The 23,184-nt window shown below is 41.4% G+C and overlaps 1 protein-coding gene across 1 annotated transcript in view; it reads right to left on the bottom strand.

Annotated features, from left to right (window-relative positions):
• The window catches only part of PTPRT (protein tyrosine phosphatase receptor type T), a 1,094,059-nt gene that overhangs the window by 812,383 nt on the left and 258,492 nt on the right, over window positions 1-23,184 (bottom strand). Inside the window, exon 2 of the mRNA XM_060230934.1 lies at window positions 3,047-3,172. Coding sequence (XP_060086917.1) covers window positions 3,047-3,172 — 126 coding nt within the window. The remainder of the gene's footprint in view (window positions 1-3,046; window positions 3,173-23,184) is intronic.

Genomic DNA, 23,184 nt, shown 5'->3' with positions numbered 1-23,184 from the left:
TGATTTAGCATGGTTTGCCCAAACAACAAAATGTACTTTACTAATCTGTTGGGGGAGTGGGGTTAAATCTTTGCAGAATTACTTCAGAGGAAAATGTAACATATCAGCTAGAACACAAAAATCAAGCCATGGAAATTTTCCCATGAACTGATAAACAAGAAATTGCTGGTCAACACCTTATCATCACTTCTATTTTGTTCTCACAGATGTTTTCCAACCATCAGCCCATAAATATTTGGGCTGTGGTGTGCCAGTTTATATGAATGACATCACAACGTGTGACATTTGAGTGGCAATGTATACAGTGACATTATATTGGTGTCAAAGGCAGATAAACCAGCACAAATAACTTTTAAAAGGAGGGGCATACTAAAGGCACACTTTTTTTGTTGTATTTCAGTCTTTGTACAGCCAAAGGAAGGCTGAAATGATAAAATCAAGCACAACCTTTCCAGCTATTAAAATCTGCATTTTAAGTCACATACCAATTAATTTGTTATTACTCTGGCCTCTTAAACCAAATCTAGAATGATCAAGCACCCAGGAGAAACGGTAATCCCTAAGAATACCCATCAAGATATAAATAGTTCAACAGCCAAGAGAAACAAAAAACTGACTTGTTGGTTCTAAAATTTGCTCATACTTAGTTCTCACTGCATTTTGGCTACTACTACACCATACTTCAAATAGCCATGTGATGAAATATGGCTTGGGGATGAGTGGGACCTTTCACACAAAATCTAGATATAATAAGGAAGGGAAATGCTTTGGCTTAGCCATCTATGTGCAGGAAGATTTCCTTGTACAGAATAGCATTCCATACTGACTGATTCCCCACTAGGCTTGTTCTAGTCAGAGCTCTTCTCCCCCCCACCTCACCCCTCAACGCTTCCATCCAATTTCATACAAGTTGCCCCATGGCTGTGACTTGGCCTGCCTCTTTCCCGTGGCAAGTAAAATCCTCTGAAAACCAGTTTGTGCTTGCCGTGGGAAAGAGACAGGCCAAGTCGCTACACCGCGGCAGCTTGTGTGAAATCAGATAGAAGCGTCAGGGGAAAAAGAGCTCCAGTGCTGGAGCAAGCCTAGTGAGGAATCGGTCCCTGTGAAACTTTAACTGCACCCTGCAGTTACGCTATACAGAAAAAAATTTACTACTCCACTGAAAAAAAAGTTCTCTGATGTTCTAAGCTGAAGACATATCATCAGGGCTTTTTTTTTAATAGCAGAAACTCATTTGCATATTAGGCCACAACCCCATGATGTAGCCAATCCTTCAAGGGCTTACAGGGCTCTTATTACAGGGCTTACTGTAAGCTCCAGGAGGATTGGCTATATCAGAGGTGTGTGGCCTAATATGCAAAGGAGTTTCTGCTATAAAAAAAGCCCTGCATATCATCAAGAAAGGTACTGCTGTAGATTTGTTGTCATACCACATATGGAATATTTTATTATTGGTGCTAATCAAAACATGTTTATATAGTGCCATCCTTATGAATAGTGCTTTGCAGAGCAATGTAACAAAAAAAAGTGTCAAATAATTTTCAATCAAAAATTTTGAACATATGAAGCTGCCTTATACTGAATCAGACCCTTGGTCTGTCAAAGTCAGTATTGTCTTCTCAGACTGGCAGTGGCTCTCCAGGGTCCCAAGCTGAGGTTTTTCACACCTATTTGCCTGGACCCTTTTTTGGAGATGCCAGGGATGGAACCTGGGACCTTCTGCTTCCCAAGCAGATGCTCTACCACTGAGCCACCGTCCCTCCCCTTTTCATGGTAGCAAAACATGCACATGTGGAAGAAAACCTGGTGCATACTAAGTTTCACAATTTTCAAGCAGATAGAACTCTGCATCTCAAAATATCTCTAATGTGAACGACAAAGCTGAGAACTGATGCAGACATTGCTCTCTCACTCGCTCACTCTCCCCTCCCCACTCTCTTTTTTAGATACATATAAGGAAACTGTGAATTGGTAAAAACATGGGTCTCATTTGCTGGCAGACAAAAGTGTGAAAAAACTGATTAAGCATTGCATGAGGCAGACCACTACACTCTCAAATTAATTCACATGATACTCCCTCCCATACACAGATGTAGGCGCAAAAATAACTCCTGCATTGGCAGACAGATGATTAACCTTTGAATCTCAAAAAAGTGGTATGTTAATCGCTGCCTCATATAGCAGCATTTTCTTCAACTGAAAAGCAGTAAATTGGACAAAAACAAATGACTGAATAATAGTCAGAACAAATTAAACAAAAGCAGCAGGCTGCAGATCTATACATCTTGTCCAGCCATCTCCCTGGAACATACGCAGACCATCTTGCAAAAAATGGGGGACTCCAACTGCTTTTATGGGCCTATCTACCATCAGGCCCTGCCACTAAGCAAACTAGGCAATTTCCTAGCGCACCAGTCTTCTGGGGTGCTGAACTGGGCACCCGTCTATATGACTTGGTAATGTTATCAGTCTGGGGGAGGTGGCACCAGAAGTTAGCTTTGCCACAGGTGGCAGACAGTCTAGGGCCGGCCCTGTCTATCATGCCCAACAGTGGAGGTGGTCTGCTGGGTCTGGGATAGCAAATGAAGCGGCACTTGGGTTTTCCAACCATTTAAGAGAACCAATGGTCCTGAAGAGGACAGACACCTCATATGACATGAATGGCTGTCTTTTGAAAAAGGATGTGAGGCAGACAGAAGAAAAGAGTAGGAGGGAGTAACAGGTAAAAACTGAGGCAAAGAGGCTATCCACCATGAGGCGGGCTCCACAAAGGGAGCAGGTGACAATTTGTCCATGACAAACTTTGAAACAAAATGGGTGCCCTCAGGCTGCAGAAGTCTGAGAACTGCTGTTCTATATTACACACAATGCATTTTTTCTAACAATGATTTCCATGTATAACATTTGAAAAGCAGTATAGCAAGTCAAGTTGTCATTTATGTCTTTCCAAACCTCATACAGTCCAAAGTTGAAAATTGTCTTAGGGCTCCTCAAGATAAATGCCTCCACTGGAACACCTTCACTAGACAGTATGCTTCTCACTTACCGGTAGGGACAGCCGGATCCATCGTTGGTTTCTCCCATGTGTTAATCTGCTCCCAAGTAAATCCATTGGTCCCCAGTGCCACGCTATAACCACAGTTACTGTAGTGTTCATCAAACGAACAACTGCCTGAGGAGAAGAGAGATAAATAAATACTTCTGTCTTAATTACTTCTATCTCATTATGTTATTCTATTTAAATCAGTGCTTTTTATAAAAAGCCTCATAAGGCGAATATATATATATATATATATATATATATATATATATATATATATATGTGTGTGTGTGTGTGTGTGTGTGTGTGTATATATATGTGTGTGTGTGTATATATATATATGTGTGTGTGTGTGTGTGTGTATTTAAATGAATTTCTGGCACATTAGGTTCTTGCTGCTGCCTCAGGATATGCAGCATAGATTTCTGGACCTTAAAATGTATATTTTGTAACATATGGCAAGTCTCTCTCTTAATGTCACTGTTTTTTAGCCCACTTTTCTGAGTCACAACATTAAATCATCACAATCTAGACAGCAGTGTCATAGGAAGCATCCATCTGAAGATTTGTTCTCATATCTGTTAACTGTCCCCCAGGCATTGAGCAGTAAAACCTAATGTTCATAAAAGAACAAGCAGGGGAAGGAGACAACTTCATCTAACCAAGTGGCGCATGAAAGTTTGAAGTTCTTTTGTGACTTTGGTTTGTCTTGGAAATTGCAAAAAAAAAAGTTAACAATTGCAAAACTGTCCCCATTTTCTGCAACCTCGGAGAAGAATCAGGAAGAATGTTGTATCCAAAAACAAAATAATGATCTCCTTGTGGCAGGGTGATGCCCTTATTTTCATAAACGACTTGCAAGTGTTTATACCCCTCATATATTATGTATTTCTATAGTGTGTTAACTATTGTTCAAAGCACTTCTGTTCCACAGGGTATACCCAGACCATGATGCCAGAAATTCCATGAAGTGCAGCTTTCTTCCCAGGCTTCCTACACACTGGGTAAGAAATATGTGATCACAAACCCAGCATACTGGCAGGAGAGCAAAGCCATTTGAAACTGGGAATGTTTTCAGTGCCACAAGCAATTGTGTCTGCTAGCCCATTTTGGGGGAGATGACACACACAAAATTTGCTGTTTGACCTGCCCACTGTGCACAAACAGTCCTAAGTGATTATACTCAGTCACTGCTTTGCATCATCACCATGTTACTTTCCCTACAGAAACTGGAATTACACAGTCAGGCAGTGCAGCTACACTTCCATTATGCAAACAAAAAATAGCACCACTGACAACACAACTATTGGCTTGCCACACAAGCCAGACTGTGAGTAACAGAATGCCAAAAAACAGGGCTGTGCAGAGATGTTATTTGACTTCCAATTCCTTCCTCTGAGCCAGGCTTTTCCATCTTAACACATCAATGATATGCAGTCTAAGTAGCCTGGAGTGCCTCTGCATTGTTATTGGACAACAGCAGAGCATCAGCACAATGGCCCTTCAAGCTCTTGCTGTTCAGCATTCACCATCTGCTTTATGTAAGGAATGCCAGTAAACAAAAGCATAAATGTATCCCTTGGCCTTACTAAAATTGCAACACCCCCCTCCCCCTCCCATTGCAGTATCCTTCCTCTAATTACTAGGGTTAAACCCCCCCCCCCTGTTTCATGTTTTAACTTTACTTTTATGAAAACTGCCCAGAGATAACTCTGCCTTTTAATACTGCCCAAATCTCAGTGTTATCTGTTTACCTATTCACGTGATTGCTTGGGGGGGGGGGGGCTTATTTTTAGAGATGGCATCACATTTCACCTAAAACAGCATTTTGAGATCATTTGTTTAGGATGCTGCTCAAGCCTCCTAAATAATTCTTCAAGCATCTGAAGAATTTCAAAGGAAGTAATTCCATTTAAGAATTGCAAAAATTCTGTAAACAGGCAAAAATATGAAACAAATACAGAGGTTCTTGCTTTGGCAAAATGTATGAAGCATTTCAAGAACGGTTGCCAGTTCCCTCTTAGCCACCAGCAGGGGGTGGGGGAAGGGTTGCCAGATCCAAGTTAGGAAACTACTGGAGATTTGAGGATGGAGCCTGTGGTGGACAGGGCCCTCAGAAGGGTACAATGCCACAGAGTCCACCTTTCAAAGCATCCATTTTCTCCAGGAGAAGTGATATCTGTTGTCTACAGAAGAGTTGTAATTCCAGGGGATCCCCAGGTCCCACCTGGAGGCTGGCATCCCTAATTCAAGAGAAGCAAAAATGTTTTTAAAGGGTTAATTAAGTTTTTTAGGGGAAACCTATTCCTATTTGTCATGCATGCATGGGTCCAAAATGTAATGCTGAACTAGTCATGTTCTCCATTGATATTTGCTCCAGTTTAGCATGAGTCTCTAAAGATCAGATACATCTTCTGATAGTCTCTAGGTCTCTGAGTAAAACATTCACACAACTATGTCTCTACAGAGGAAAAATAAGCTCTAAAATGACCATGTAAATGTCTATTACTAGACTGGTTCTTGTTGCCACTCTGACATAAGTATACTCACAGTTTATATGACAGCTAATTACACACACACATACACACAAATGGGGGACCTGCAAGGATTTGTGGGAGGCAACTCATTTTCTCCTGTATCTACATACACACATACTTTTTCCTCTTTCTCTTTCCAGTCAGCCCCTCTTCCTGCTTCTTTCCCCCTTTCCCAAAGTACAGTCAACATATATTTACCTGCACCCACCCCCATCTTCAGCTCTCCCGTTTCCTCTCCCTAGCAGATATTTGGCCATCGTGTGCTCTGACTGCCACTGGGCTGTGTGTGGTGGCCACTGCCACTGCGCTGAGTCTGGCTGAACTGTGTGGGCAGTGAGTCCTTGGTGAGCAATACTGTCGGGCCAAGCCCAGCTGGCTTATGTCCATAGTGAAGCCTCTAGTGGTCACTGTAGAGCCTCTCTATGGCAAGTAATCCTCTATCAGGCAACATAATAGAGAAGGGGACCTTTTCCCAGATGATTTTGACCTCAAATTCTACTCTTGCTCCCCCCAACCATAGCTTTATTTTATGAAAAATAAAGTTTGGAAGGCTGTATTGTTGTGATTGCCTAGCAACTCCCAAGATGGCCCAGAGATCTCAGAATACAGTCTCATTGGGCATTCCCTTCTTAAAGTTACAAATACTGTTTCTATCTCTTTGGGAAGTTTTAATCTACCGTAGAGTTGCCAGGTCCAACCTGGCTACTGGTGGGGGGACTTCTCACGTGTGCACTTTGCGAGCACAGCACAATGATATCACCTGGAAGTTATGTAATCACTATGGGTACTTTGTACTGGGATGTTATACTTTGTACTGGGATGTGCATAGAGTTTTATACCAAAATGCTAGAGTGTTGCTGCACAATGTGCCTTGCATGATTACATAACTTCTGGGTGATGTCATCATGCCAGTCATGTTAGGCACCATCAGAGCTCTTCAGGAGTGGAGTTTCCCCTGCTGGCCAATCCTGCATTGGCAGGTTGGAGGCCCCGAGATCTGTGGAAATCCCACCCCCAGCAGGAGGTTGAGAACCTTATCCACCAAACTTTTAATTAATTCACGTATTTAGATTTCAAGCAAACCTCGTGCTTCCTTCATGTTTGCAAAGACTCTCCCCTTGACTCCATTTTGCATAATTTTTGATCCACACACTGTGGTTCAATTCAGAATTAGATACAACTGAGAAGTGGGTCAGAAGAATCTAATGGAAGTAAGTGTTCACAGAATATTTTATCAACAATATTATATAAAAACAAGGCAGAAATAAGTGTTGCCATTAAATAATGAGATTGTCAAAAGCCAAAAAGAGAATAAGGTTTTCATAATAGCTTAAGATAAGAAGGCAGCCAGAATGGCTTGGGTATAAATACTTTGAAACTTCTATGTAAACACACAGATATACTCACAAACAACTAATATAAAATCCTTGTTGGCCAATTGCATTCTAAGTACCCACTGAATACAAAGTTCCACCAAGCCTGAGCTCCTCTACTGAGTTACCCTGAAGTGCAAATTACTTTAACTATGTAATTAAACACTATGATAACAGGCCGAAATTCAATTGCTTGTCAATGTCACAATGTACACCAAGTAAACAACAATAACATGAAGGACATAATTATCTTACAAAGCAGCTGTACAGAATACAGAAGAAAGTTCACTTTTAATTGTGGCTAACAAGGAGTGACACTGGTATCTTGATTTTAGATGCAAAAGATTAACAGATTGTTAAAAGAACAAAGAAGCCAAGCACATTGGATGCTTACACATAAACGATGATAAAGGGATCTAAATAGGTAGTCATGTTGGTCTGATAGAGGAAGACAGGCAACTCTGTAGAGAGGAAGTTCCAAAGTTCTGGAGTCAGAACTCAGAATGCCCTTTTCCAGGTTGCCATTCTTCTAGCCTCAGATGGCAGGGCACCTGAAGCGGCATATCCAAAGATGACTGGACTGAATGGATAGATTCACATGGGAGAAGTTGGTTCTCAAGGTTTAGTAGCCCCCACTTAGGGTTGCCCTGTCTGACTTGAGAAATATCTGGGGACTTTGGGGGTGGAGCCCTAAATAAATAAATAAAAATACAGCAGTGCAGTTCCACTGAATACAGTCTACATTTCATCATCCTCTCTTTTTTGCCTACCCTAGCAGCTGCACTTCCACTAAATGAAAGTGGAAAGAATGGCTTTTTAAGGGATGGACATACACTCATAAAGCAGCTAAAATAAACTGAGCTTGCACGCTTTTGTAATCTCACTGGGACAATTTAATCACCTTGGGAGTTGTTGAATGTAATGATCTGCCTGGAAATCAGGGGGCAGGGCTCCCCCAAGCTCCCTGTGGCTATGGGCATGCCCCCAAGCTAGAAACCCACTCCTTTCCTTGATCAAACTTTCTCCAACCAGTGGCACCTCCATTTTGTTGGGATGAAGTTTCAGGTTATTAGCCCTCATACATCCCAAAACTGCAGATTCTTTATTACAAATTACTAATATTTATTACTAATTATTATTAATAGCAGATTTGTTTTATTACTAGGCCATCTTAAAGTCACTCTATGCAGAGGAGACCAAGATTTGGTGCTTTAATTACTAGCTGCTGCTGCTAAAATTGATAGATACTGATAGACATTAGCATTATGCTTTAAATAATGAACAAGAACCAGCAGTAATGGAAAAGTCAATGACATAAAATACAAATAAACCTGTTTACATCTAGATGGTGTTTTTAAATTAATTCATGGAGAAAACAAGTTATGAATTATGAGTTTAACACACCAAAAGGTTATATCCAAACTGTGAATAGATCACAGAATGGAATTGTCCACCCTTCCCCTCCCCCTGTGATATGCTATGACCCCAAAACAGACCTCATGAGGCACTTGGAAATAGTGCTGGGTGTAATGTGTGGAGATTCGCTAGCTCTTCTAATACCAGGTCTACTCTTCAGCAGCAGCTGCTAGAATATGTATAGAAAGTTTGGGGCAGCCATATTACAGGGTCAGGATTTAAAGAATCCTGCAAGAGAATGTCTTGTATGCAGCTGGCCCTCTGTTCCCTCTTCTCCCAAAAGCAGCACCAAATCCCCCATGATGAACCATTCCAAAATTGTATAACTGCCTGTCACTCAATAGAAAGAAGAGTTCTATCAGCAACACAATGAAGCACTTACACAATGTCTCTGTGGACTAAAAAAGTTTTGTATGTAGCCTTAAAGACCAAGTCAGCAGTAACTCATGGTCAGTTAAGAGATGCATTTAGAACCTGCAAATATTCTTAGGTCATTCCTTATCTAAATGGTTGTGTGGGGATGAAAGAATCTGGGTTGTTTGAAACTATCTAGAGAAATGCATGTGTCATTTAATCAATGAATCTTCCCTCTTTTGTTCCTGCCTTTTACCCTTTGTATTTCCAAAAAATGTTCTTTATTAGAAGTGTGTGCTTTCATCTCTTAGGTTCCACTGCAAATGGAAGCTCAGTCTGCAGCAGTGGTACTCGGTCAACCAAAAGTGCCGTGGGTGCTCCCAAGGAAGCTCTCAGCTTACCCATTCCTCTGGTGGTAGCTCTTTCAACGTGAGAACCAGCCACAACCCCCTCCAGACAAGGAGCAGGTATCTACCTTCCTGTAACATGGGGCAGGTGCCAAGTTGGGGAAGAGTTCTCAGAAGAGCCACAGGTGGCTCCCAATGATTACTGAAATAAAGCCTAATCCTGCACAACTACATTTGCTGTTCTCATCCTGTATTTATAATTTCTGGCTCCCTTTTTCTTCAGTTAATATCTCCCTACTGTTGAAATCTACAATGGCTGATATCTCCTCCTTGGAGCAGAAGAACATTTTGCTCACATTACTCTACAAAGCACCTCATGGTGCTAAATATATGAGTTCCTTATTATTGTTTTACATACTAAAAATGCATAGATGGTTTTTCCTGTATGTGCTGAAACACCTTTTTATACCTCCAACCAATACTCCCTCTAAGCTGTGGAGTCTTGTGAGCAAAAATTCTACTTTGTGAGCTACTGGAATTAAAGTTGTGAGCTATTGCATAAATTAGGCCATTTTTCCTGAGCTAAGACAAAAATGTGTGAGCTGGAGGCTAAAAAATCATGAGCTAGTTCACACTAACTCAGCTTAGAGGGAACACTGCCCGCAACTATCCTTATCACCCTTTCAGGAGTGAATACCTAATGTGGTGATCCTCATTACTGTGTGATATTTTGATATAACTTGTACCCAGGGCTTTTTTTTTGAGCAGGCGCACACAGGAATGCAGTTCCAGCTGATTTGGTGTCAGGGGGTGTTGCCTAATATGCAAATGAATTCCTGCTGGGGTTTTTCTACAAAAAAGGCCTGTGTGAAACAATGGTGATGTCAGGTAGTATGGTCTAATATGCAAATGAGTTCCTGCTGGGCTTTTTCTACCCAAAAAGCCCTGCTTGTACTTAAGAGTGGGCAGAAGAACTGATTGGACAAGGAGTTCTAAGACTACCAGTAGGAAAGAGAATAGAGAGGGAAGAGAAAAATTAAAAAAAAATAACTGTCCAAGGTGACAAAAAGACAAAGAACAAGTAAACTCACAGCTATGAAAGAGAAACACAAACAAACCAAAGCTCCCATGACCCACAGCAAGCTTGCCATGGTGATTCACCCCTGCAAACACCGAAATAACCCCATTTTACATTGCAGGCTAGTAACAATGCTGTGGCTTCTCTGAATGATCCTAATTAATTTTGAACAGACCTATCATCAGCTACTGAGTCTTGCCCCCGGATTAAATGTAAACCAGCCTTGCATAAATTGAGGGCTGTCTTTGAATATATAATTGAATTTGCAGAAGTGTACACCAGGGGGGTGTTTAAATAAGTGCACAAATATGATAAAAAGGACTTCACACCATTATATCTAATTCAGTAAGCAAAAATAATGGCAGGCCACGTCCCAATTAGCTTTTGATTTATTTATTTTAACAAATCCAATTAGTAGAATGTTCTATAAAGTCATCCAATGTCAAAAAGTCATGGACACTCTAAAGCAGAAGAAAGAAAATGGAGAAGAAATTAAGTCAGGCTTGTTGGATAAACTGTGCCAATTTACAGAGTATACAGGATAAGCAAAGACATTAAGAATCATTTGAACAAAAACCTTCTGCATTTTCAGGATAAACAAGAACACAGAGATGTTAATATTCCCATTCTTCCTACTCTGACCTTATTCAGTGCACCTGACATCTCCCTTTAGTTCAGATGTCCAACACTGCTTTGTATGTGCAGCAGCCACTGAACAGACACTCAATCCAATGTCAGCCTGGGGTTGCCTCTTTTCCTGAAGAGGAAGATTTCTCTCACATTTCCATTTTAGGAGTGAACCCTATGCACATGTGTCCCAACAAAATGATTGTTCAGTTCAGATATTTCAGTGTAAAAAGTGGTGACTCCAGGACATAACACATAATGCAGATTCTCCCCCCCCCCCCTCCATAGCAGGAGACATCTCACTTAGGTAACAGAGGATGAATGGACAATTTTGGGGAAGAGGCAGTACCATCTTCGGAATTCATATTTGCTAACAGTTGACTTTTAGCACAGATTATCATTAGCTTGAAACAGTAATGTAATGGATGCTGTCCTAGATAGGCATTTTCCATTCTGTCATTCCTGGTCTACTTTCATGGTCTACAACATTCAGCCAGATAACTGATTTGTCCATTTCAAGTTTCAGGTGTTCATGTTTCTGTTATTGTGGACAACTGAAACAGGAAAACACATCAGGATACCTGCTTTTAACATAATTTTAAACATATGACTATTATTGAAAAGATCTTCATGCATGAGATCCAACTGGAATCTATGCCCTCTTTCTTCTACAACTTCAGCAAATAATCCATAAAATAATCCTGGTCAAAGGTCTGAGTGAAACCAAAGAGAGCAAATATCTTAGAAAAGATAATGAGTATCTTTTCAAGCCATTGCAACAGCAATTAACAGAAGTAACAAAGATTTCCTGAAACCCTAAAATTTTATATGGGGAATTCAGATCAAGAGTAATTGAACAGAAGAATGCTAAAGGTCCTGTTAGGTTAACGCTAAACCCATGAATTATAATAGCTTTGCCTTAAATTATAGTATTAATTGGCATTAGAAATATGCTGTTAAGAATGAGCACTTTACATAACTGCAGAGTCCAAGCACCTTCGGGAAACCACATATTTTATCGTATTTCTGGGGGAGGGAAAGAGGGGGATTTGAATAAAGACAACTATAGACTCCAATTAATGTCAAGGATCCTTATAAATCAGCAGGCAATTATTTAATATCTAACTCCAACCTAACTGCTCAAGCTGAGTTGCAAGAAACCAATACAACTGAGAGACTGGAGTCATGACAAAACAGATCTATCTACAAACCTGAGGAAAGCCCCAAATTTGCAAAAAAAAAAAAAAGCTGAACTCTTTTTAAAAAGCAGTGGGACACTTAACTCCCTCCATTAGAAACAGTGTCTGCAGCTTTTAGAAACAAATGCTTTCTGAGGATATTGCTAGGCAACCACAGCAGCACTGCCATTTGAAACCTTGGTTTCTGTCAGCAAAAGGCAGGACCATTTCCAAGCCTGTTTTGAGTCCCAGAGTCAAGAGGCAACAGCAGACAAATGTTTCAGCTCTATACCCTATTGTTGGCCCTGCAAAAGAACCGGTTGGTCACGATGTGAGACAGGATGCTGGACTAGGTGGACCACTGGTCTGACCCAGCACAACTGATCTCATACTCTCAGGTCCAAAGCTAAGCAGGGGCCCACACGGCCTGCCCTCATGACAGGATTTTGGGGGCCCTCACCCCATCCCAGGGTCACCCCCCTCCTGTGTGATTTAAATTGCACCACTGCTCCTCCCATGCCATTTAAAGGACCCACTAATCAACTGATCAGCAGGCTCTTTAAATCATGCATGAAGATGGTCTCCAGCCTCTGCAGCTTTCTGCACTCACCCCATAGGCCCCTCACCTAGTGGCTCCCTGAAGCCCCCTCCCCCCATGGCCTCTCATAGCTACAGGGCTGCATGCTCTTATGTACATTGTATGAAATAGATTATGCTCATAATTATATTGGGTATTATTGAGCATTTTGTTTACTACTTCTGCTGCATCTTTTGTTAAAATGTGCTGCAGAGTAGCTTGGATTCTACAGTAAATTTCCATCATCAGAAGGATTCTACAGTAAATTTCCATCATCAGAAGTCCCTCAAATTCCAAAATGGTCTCTAAAATATTAATCAGCGTGGTGGTGGTAGGAGAACAGCACAAAGGGGAAGTCAGAAGTCTACAACAAGAGGAGAGAGTCAGTAAATCCTGTTTCCCTCCAATTTGTTAGCAGAAATTTTCTACATGTTCCAAACTCTTTTATGAATTACTCAACCATTAGTATAATGAAAAATTTGACTTCAAACAATAGGGATTTTTTAACAATCTTTTTCTTGTGCATTCTTTTCCATTAAAGGCAAGCACTTGGAAAACTTTTAAATATTATAGCAGGTTTCAATTCCCTACTAACAAAGAGAAATCTAAGTATAATTTTTCATTTAAGCACATAGTCTTAAAATCCTATCAGAGAAGATTTTGTAAGGATTTATTCCATTTCCCCCCAACAGAAGGTATTAGATGTTTCTTGGAAAAAACCCATATTGTGTTGCAATATCCAACCTATGATAAATGTATACAGCATATTAATATTTAGCTGTACTTTCTGGATTAGCATTTTTGTTGCAAAGAGTTTACCTCCAGGGAGGTACTCTGTTATTTCCATTTAAAAATTGAGGCTTAAAGGAACACAATAATATTTTGATTAAATTATATTTTATCTGCTACACCTTTAGGAATATTTGACAAACTAACATACAGCTCATTTTTAATCTCCAGTCACCAGAATTTAAAAAGTCTGCATCTTCTTTGCTTCCATTACACACAGTGGGACCTGCTGGTTTGCTGACAGGCAAACCACTGAAGTCCTTGATCAAAACTGAAGGTCAGTCAGATCTCCCAGAGTCACTCAAAATATCACCATAAACCTCACAAGGTTGCTATGAGGTTATCTTCAATCAAACTTCATGCAGTCTTTGCTCCAAGAAGCTCAAGGTGGTATACATGGCTCTGAGAGGAAGGTCAGGCTGAGTGAGAGTAAATGGGGAAAAATAACCTAGTATCAGAGATGAACAGAGAGTTCAGCATGAGAAATCATGTGAGGATCAAGCAGAGTCCCTCTGAATCTAGAAATCTAGATATTTAATTCGGCTACCCAAAATAAATGTGGAGGAGCAGAGAGTTCTGGATTAAAGTCATGGCACAACTAAGTATGGGTTGTTTTTTCCCCCCAGTACTGTTTCCCTGATCAGAAATGTCCCCTTCTGAATCTTTAATCCCTGACTGAGAAAGAGAAAGGCTCCAATATTACATATACTACACCTAGGGTTGCCAAGTACTCAGCTGAGGAAGAACATGCCCCATCTACTTTCCCCTACATCACTTTGAGCAGGACAAAAAAAAAAAACCCTTTAAAACGGCAGTTAGGATGATGGCATTATTTCCAGGAAAGCCTTGGAGTGATGTCGCACCTTTCTAGGAAGATCATAGGTTTTCAGTAATTCCTAGAGAGGGCTGACATCACTTTTGGAGGGAAACCATAAATGACATCTGTCCTTCCTAGAAATCACTGAAAACATAATGGCTTTGCCATAGAATATCTGATGATTCATACAGAGTTGTGACATCATTTCTAGTTTTCCCCAAAAGTGATGCCACACCATAACAGATGGTTCCCCCTCATGTCCACCCCCAGTCTCCCAGTCCATGCCTAGAAATCTTACCTGTACCACACTGGCCGTTGATTGCTTGGGATATATGGTGGGAAGAAACTGAAAATGGAGACTGAAGTTTTGAAACTATTTTGTGGCAGGCTTCCCAGTTGTCAAAGTGTTCCAGGCTTGCACCAACATTAAACCCATTTTCCATAACATTCAAAATATTGGTTCAACCATAAACCAACCTAAAGTCTGAGTATTTCTAGGTTACATTAACATAACTCAAAAGTCGATTCAGAACCAAGTTTGGCTTTAAAAAATATTCTTACATTAGGGATTGTAGAATCTTTCGGGCTCAAGTGCCATGTTCTACTGGAGAAAGTTTTTCCTCCAGACGTTTTGTTCTTGGCTGCGGAGAATATCCGCAGCCGAGAACGAAACGTCTGGAAGAAAAACTTTCTCCAGTAGAACACGGCACTTGAGCCCGAAAGATTCTAAAATCCCTAATGATATTACCAGCCGTGAAAACCTGAAATCTTTGATAATATTCTTACAATTCAGTCAAGTAAATCACCTTTCACTCTCTCCCTCTCTCTCTGCATAAATTACTTAGTAGAAGAAGACCACAGATTTATACCCCACCCTTCTTTCTGAATCAGAGTATTAGAGCAGCTCACAATCTCCTTTATCTTCTTCCCCCACAACAGACACCCTGTCAAGTGGGTGGGGCTAAGAGAGCTCTCACAGCAGCTGCCCATTCAAGGACAACTCCTATGAGAGCTATGGCTGACCTAAGGCCATCCCAGCAGCTGCAAGTGGAGGAGTGGGGAATCAAACCCAGTTCTCCCAGGTAAGAGTCTGCACACTTAACCACTACAGAAAATTACTGAGAGATGGATTTGGGTAAATCTAAGTATATTTAATATCTGGGAGACAGCTGAGATAAGATTCAGGAAACAGAGGTCCAGTGATGAAAGCTAAACAGGCCATCTGTAAACCTCAAAACCCTAATAGCTAGAATGAAGTGTAGCAACAACCTTAGCCATTGGTGGTCAGGCAGAAACAAGGCCACAGATGGAATCAGGAAGAAACGGTCATTTATTTATCAAAGATTTCAGGTTATCACGGCTGGTAACATCATTAGGGTTTGTAGAATCTTTTGGGTTCTACTTGCCGTGTTCTACTGGAGAAAGTTTTCCTTCCAGACGTTTCTTTCTCAGCTGCGGAGAACATCCTCAGTGGCGTTGCAGCCGGAGCAGGCGCTCTGACCTTCTTGGCTGCTGTGCATTGAGGTCATTTATTTAACGTGTACACAGACCCCAGATCGGACTTATGTCTAAATGAATCTGGGAGCCCCGATTTCAGGAAGGTCTACAGTTTTATAGTCACAGACAATCATTTCCAGTAAACAATTGCACAATCACAGGAAAGGACCACCCCATATCCCCTACATCGTTACAAACATCATATTACTAAAGGAACAAGGAGGAGACAGGGAGGGTCTTTCCATACATGGAACTGATGTTGCTAACACTCTTGCAGCAATATCCTTCATCAAAAGCACATTTGCACCTTTGACTTGCTCCCGAGACATTTTCCAAGGTACATTTGCTCAATACTTATTTTAGTGCTTATTCCAGTCAGTTTCTAGTTCCTCTTTTAGGCAGCTGCGGCAGAGCCGGTGGGTGAAGGATTAATTTCCTCTTTTGCTGCCTTATGCTTCTGCAAGTTGGACACACTGCTAACTCCCTTTTCCTCCCTTTCGTAATCTAGAAAGATTATTTCACAGAGGCATCTAGCAAGCACTTTTAAAAACTCTTTGACCTTTTGTTTTCTTGCCCTTGTGCCTAATTGATGGCTTTCAATTTACCTTATTTAATATCTTTTTATTTCAGCCCTGCTTCAGAAGTACAGTATGTAGTATCTGGGCTGAACTAGGGCCTCCTCTTACTATTAGAGTACTGATGAGAGCATCAATATATTTACCATTTTAACAACTTACTTATCTCCTTTCTGCTAAGGCAAGAACTTGAAAATAATTCCAACTCCACTTTTGAACTATTTTCTCTGGAATTATTTTCCAGAAACTAAGAACAGATGTCCACTCAGTGACATCTGCTCTTAGCTTTTCACTAGTAAGAATCATAGAGTTGACAGAGACCTCTAGGGTCATCTAGTCCAACCCTCTGCACAATGCAGGAAATTCACAACCACCTCCCCCCACACCTCCAGTGACCCCCTGCTCCATGTCCAAAAGATGGCAAAAAACCTCCAGGATCCCTGGCCAAACTGACCTGGAAAAAATTGCTTCATGGCCCCAAAGTGGTGATAGGCATTTCCCTGGGTATATAATAAAGGGCAATGAGAACTAAGCACTGATGCAACCCTTCCTGCCCTCCCTCTCATGAACTATCTAAGTTCACATAATCAGCATTGCTGTCAGATGGCCATCTAGCATTTGTTTGAAAACCTCCAAAGAATGAGAGCCTGCCACCTCCCGAGGAAGCCTTTTCCACTGTGGAACTGCTCTAACGGTCAGGAGTGTTTAGTCAAAAACTCTTTTGATTTAATTAACCTCTTGGTTCTGGTCTGACCTTCTAGAGATTGACTAAGTTTTCAGTACAGAAGGAAAGGGTCTCCTCAAATTGTAAAGCTACAACCTATAAGATTCTATTCACCATGCAGATGTTCAACAGTTGTTCCCTAGGTTTATACTTGTTTCAGACCTGTACTGAACCTGCCAGCTGTGATATATGGGGAACAACATACCAGTAAGAAATAAATCTATAATACCTCAAGGCATAGACCACACAGCAGATGAAGAACTCCAGTACAAGCACCAGTTGGTGCTTTCAGAAACTGCCTATGTGTCAACTGTTGAACAATGGGAGAATGGAAGAGATGCTATTATGACTGATCTAATCTGCAGAGTATAGCTCCAGGAATCAACAAAATTCTATGGTAAATACAGTAGAGATTTGGTCAGTTCCTAAAATATCTAGAATTGGCATCCCCTACACACAATATTTCAGGAACTGACCAAATCTCTACTATACTTGCCATAGAATGTTGTTGATTCCTGGAGCATTGTAGGGGCAGTGATATCATTAATGCTTTCCCCTTCCAAACCACACTCCCAAACATCTCCTGAGGAACAGGCCGGGCATCCCTAACTGCTTCTGCCATGAGCAATTAACTTGTAGAATCCACTGCTGCAGAATGTAATAATGGCCACTAATCAAGATGGGTTATAAAAGGATTAGAATAATTCATGGAGGATTAAGTCCATCTGCGGCTGTTAACATGATGGCTAAAAGAATACCTCTGATACCAATGCTGGGAGCTCAACCAGGTTGAGCTTTGGGCTTCCAGATGTGCTCCTTGCAGACTTTCCAGGAGTATCTGGCTTGCCGCTCTGTGAAACAGGATCCTGGACCAGATGGACCACTGATTAGATCCACCAGAACTGTTGTCATGTTCTCTTATTCCTCATCCATCAAATAAAGTGAGCTGTATATAATCCACTTGATTTTTCTTTTACATTAGCTCACACATTGGTAAGGCAAATTGTATTTACTTTCAACCATCTTCTGAAGGAGAAATTAGCTTGAATACATCTACATGGAACTATACAACCACACAGCACTTCTCATTCACGGTAGTACCGCCAAAACTTACATCAATATTTTATGAGATTTCTCATTGCTTTCTTATTCTCTGTTATGTCAAATAATGTGATTTGTTGTGCATTTGATATATTGTGTGGTAAGTGCTGGGAGAACATCCTGTGGGTTCTTCCATGACAGGTGCCTGCTCAAGAAGTCCAAAAAGAGCTCAGAAAGCAAGGTATGTCATCTGATATAGGAGCAGATTACCTTGATTACTAGCAGCTGCCAGAATACCCGCATCTGACTGTACTTTCTCCCACTGGCAGAGAGAGAGAGAGAGAATATGAATGAATGAATGAATGCAGATGATAGCAGCACACAGCTCAGCCCCTAACTCTGCCAGTCTCTCCAAGCATTCTAACTTCGAAGCTGCTCCTTTTCTCTTTGTGTTACATTCTCACAGTACAGAAATGAGGCAATATGGTCTGGCTGCTCCATGCACATAAAGATTGCACAAAGTAGACAGCAGCAACAGAACTGGCAAACATCAGGAGTTCAAAGCAGAGAAGTGCATGCACCAAAAGCAGTCTGAAAAAACACAAAACAAAGACTTCAGGACCCATGTTTTGTGAATGTATTTCTAACACTCATTTTTTAAAAAGCAAATCATTTCTAAAATTGAGGAATAATTAGGTATAAAAGCACAATCACATTTAGAACTATCTCACTAATCATCACAAATATTAAACCTTGTGTCCTAAGTATATCCTAAGTTATCCTAAGTATATTCATCCAGGAGACAAATGTGTTTCATTGCTAAATATCAACAGACATTGCTTTTTTAGCCAATCATTAAATGACACAGAATCAACACTAAATTTAGCATGTCTCATTATATTTAATAAAGTGGTCACTGGACATGGAGCCCAATGGGAGACATCATAAAATGCATTTATTGAGGCTGAACAACTTTTATCTCTACAGGTTGGTTTATTTATATATTACAGAGCAGTTTCAGGGTCAATAAATATTATTTTACTCCTCAGTGGTAATTTCCCCAGCACATGCTATTAAATGTACATTAAGTACTGAGCCAAGGGTATGTAAGGACACATTTTTTATTATATCCTCATATTAGTTAAAACAGTTAATACTGAAGGAAAGTTGAATGTTGTACTTCATGCTGAGCTGAGCTCAACAAAGCCTTTAAAAATGCGCCCAGGTCACAGGGAGCTAACACATTTATGATGTTTCAGGGATGGTTTTGTGCTGTGTTGAGTGGCACTGCTTCTGGCTTAAATACAGCCAAATAATTTTCCTAAAGGAAGTAAGGAATACAGGGCAGACTTTCTTGGCAGGGTGGGACCTAGAAGACTCAGGCGAGGGTTTTGTTTGGGTTTGTTTTTGGCAATTACATAGTAAAGAGTAGCCTTGGAGTGCTGCCAGGGAATAGAACTGCCTGTAGTGCCCGGGGTTCCCTGAACCACCTCCCCACCCCCTGGAGGGAGGCCAGCCTGAGGCTTATTGCCAGGGCATGTTGTCATATTGCTACCACCAGGCTAGGTTATGTATAGGCGCAGCCCACCCTAATTTCCCCGCAAAAGGGCTCAATAATTTTCAGCTTTCCAAAGCTGGCAATGATTTTTGCCGTCTCTTAAAGTAGGACCATTTAGGCACTGATGCCTGGCAAGTCACTGACACAGAGGCAGGTTACAAAAGTTAAAGAAAAGTTTATTTAACAGGTCAGGTAAACTTAAGGTTGCCAAGTCCAATTCAAGAAATATCTGGGGACTTTGGGGGCAGAGCCAGCAGACTTTGGGGGTGGAGCCAGGAGCAAGGGTGTGACAAGCATAATTGAACCCCAAGGGAGTTCTGGCCATCACATTTAAAGGGACAGCACACTTTTAAAAATGCCTTTCATCCATAGGAAATAATGAAGGATAGGGGCACCATCATTTGGGGCTCATAGAATTGGACCCCCTGGTCCAATCGTTTTGAAACTTGGGGGTATTTTGGGGAGAGGCACGAGATGCTATAATAAAACTTTGGTGCCTCTACCTCAAAACATAGCCCCCCAGAACCCCCAATACCCGCAGATCAATTCCCCATTATTCTCTACAGGAATTTTTCTCCATAGGGAATAATAGAGTGCCCAGTAGACATTTCCCTCCCCCACTATGCTTTCTAAGGTGGGGGGGAGGGCCTCCAAACGAGGGAATCCCCTTCCCCCTCCCTCTCTCACAAACAGAAATACTTACTGGGTCTTGTTCCTGCAGAACTTTACTTGATCAGAAAATGAAAGCAAAACAAAGGGAGGGGCCGTTCTCCGAAGCCCTTCCTGTTTCCTGCTTCCTGCTCACCCTTAAAGGCACATATTTTAAAAACAGACCTGCAGGAGCTCTAAAACTACATGGTGACTGTGGGGGGGCGGGGCTTCCCCCACCGGCCAGCTGGCTGGGGGCTGGGAGAAGCCTGTAAAAACAGGGGATCCCCCGCTGGGACCTGGGGATTGTGAAGCCTAGGTAAACCCCAACACCATGTAAAAGAAAATAACAAAGCTCTAACTAGCTATTGCCTCACCCTTAGGTTAATGGCAAAAGATCAGACAAACCAGAGTCTTCAGGAACTCCCTCCTGGGATGGTCCAACCATCTTCCAGGATTTAAACTTCGTCAAACTGACCCTCAGGTCACTGTTACCCGTAGTCAAAACCTTCAGAAGCTACTGTTAGGAGAAAGACACTCTCCTTTTCTAACAACCAGCCTTCATTAGCATCAGGGACTAATTACCTGCAACTGGTGGCTCCACCCTGTGGCTACAACTGCAAGGGAGGCATCCTGAAAGACTTAAATTCATTTTAAAACATGCCCCTGGCACGATACTGCCTTTTAGAAACTCATTCTGCTCTAAAAGCTACCTGTACAGTGTGAGAAGGTGGCAACAATACATGTAGCAAAAATGGGAGGGGGGGAGAGAGAATCATAAATTGAAAATTCCTTAATTATTTCAAGCGTTAAACTGTTCCTCAAAGGAGGGGCTACTTTGCTAGAGATTCCATAGATAATCTACCTATTGGAATGTTCTAGTAAATACTAGATTTCAACAGTTTGGAGGCCGTTTACTTTTTTTCTGCCAGGCCTCGATGTATTTGCAAACACATATTTGACAAAAATACAAATATTGCCCCTTCATTTGTTTTTAGCTTTGTTTAAAACAACAACAAAGATAACAAATCCTCAAGAAGCTCCAAATGTACAAGTCATCAAATAGTTACCCTATTGTCTTGTTGCTTTATCTATACAGTACAAACTGGATTGACTGAGATGGGGTCCCATTAAAGGACAAAATATATTTTTATACCATCACTGGAAACAGTATAGGCTTCCCAAATGCCCTGGCCTAGGGGGGATTCCCTGCTCACAGCCCCAAATCTCCCACCCTCAAGCAAGTAAGTAGAAGAAAAATTACCTCCATGAGACTGTATTAATTCCCCCTCCTAGTTTCCACAGTCTTTGCTACAGAGATTAGGAAAAACTCCAAGAGCATTACCTGGAAGAGAAATCACATTCTCCCCAAACTCTGCCTTCCCCAGGCACCACCACCAGGGGTGTAGACTTTCCAATTTCTGGGGGGGGGGGTGTCCCTAAAAGAACTAGGATCCAATGACATCATAGGGATGAGTCAATGGCATCACAGGGAGGGCCTATATTATCACTACCTTCGGGAATGGGGCCATGGGGGATTCAGGAAGAAGCCCTCCAGAAATTTAGCGGGAACCCCCCTAAAAATGCCCCTGGGCTGGGCCAAACCCAGGAAAATTGGCCAGCAGTTATAGTGGTATCTCAGAAGTCTCTTGCTGTGTCCTGTTTTTGAAATTCACTTTTAGAATGAATAATCACTTTAAGATCTGCAAACACGCATATCATGTGCATAAGATAAACTAATGGTCATAAATTTGACAGTAGGAGGCAACACAGAAAAGCCTTTAGGGGAACTTTCTAAAAAAGTTTCCCTGGATGTTCATGTACAGGTGTCTTGTTTCTGCCTTATTCTTAAAGGTAACTGTAATGTACTGGGGTCGGCGCAGTAAGAGACCAGAGTCGGAGAGTGATTTCAGCAAGCTTTACTTCAGGAACACACACACAACACACTGAGCTCTGTTCAAACTTCCCGCTCCTTTATACAATTCTTGCCCCCTTCTGATTGGTCCTTAACTATCTACATGGATTGGCTATTTACAGGGCCCTAAGGGCCTATCAGGGTGCAGTATGAGCCTGGATGTTGATTGGCTACTTATGTTTCAATCCTTCCCCTGATTGGGCACGCTTAGGCCTTCTCTGGAACCCTGGTGTGGAGTTCAAGCTCTGGCTTGTTCGGCTTCCCTCCAAAAGTAACAGTTCCCTCCAAAAGTAACAGTTCTCCCATTTGAGCCTAAGACACAACAGTAACATTGAACTGAAATTTACAAAATCATGGCATCACAGATACCTTCATTTGGTAAATGCATGGCTGGAGTCTATGAGCTAGGGCAGAACAGAAAACAGCTCATGTGCATTCAAAGCAACTGTGCAATAAAACAGCCACTCTGAGGTCCTCATTAAGTGCCCTGGAAGGTTCAAGTGTTCTCCTGCAGGCTTCTCAGTTTTGTGATTCTTGATGTCACATTTGTGTCCATTGTATCTTGGGATCTGAAAGACTTTTTCTGCCATCTATGTCTGAAGCTGTATGTATTGCTCAGTTACATAGACATTTTTACTCCAACTAGCTCTTCCTGGCAATTTAACACACACACCCTTATCTATAAGTAATACCTGAAGAAATCCTTTTCAATTAATCTTATGAGCATACTAAGTCTCTCAGTTTTTGCTTATACCCATAATGGAACTTTGCTTGCCTCGTAGGTACCACTGGACTCAAACCTTGTTCCCACACCTGCTTGTATTTGCTTGCTAATTTACTGTCATTCACAGATCTCTCACACATCCAATCTCAGCTATAATCACCTAGTACTTATGGATCTTGACTCTAAATTCTGTTTCATCTGTATCTAATGAAGTGTGCTTGCACACGGAAGCTTATACCCAAAATAAAACTTTGTTGGTCTTAAAGGTGCCACTGGACTCCAACTTTGTTCTGCTGCTTCAGACTAACACGGCTACTCCCATCTGAATCCATTAGCTAGTTGGTTGCCCCTTTGAACCTGTACCACACC

This window comes from Heteronotia binoei, chromosome 2 (genome assembly GCF_032191835.1).
Source record: "Heteronotia binoei isolate CCM8104 ecotype False Entrance Well chromosome 2, APGP_CSIRO_Hbin_v1, whole genome shotgun sequence".
NCBI lineage: Eukaryota > Metazoa > Chordata > Lepidosauria > Squamata > Gekkonidae > Heteronotia > Heteronotia binoei.
The sequence above is the reverse complement of the archived record's forward strand: the minus strand, read 5'-3'. Positions and strand labels throughout refer to the sequence as shown.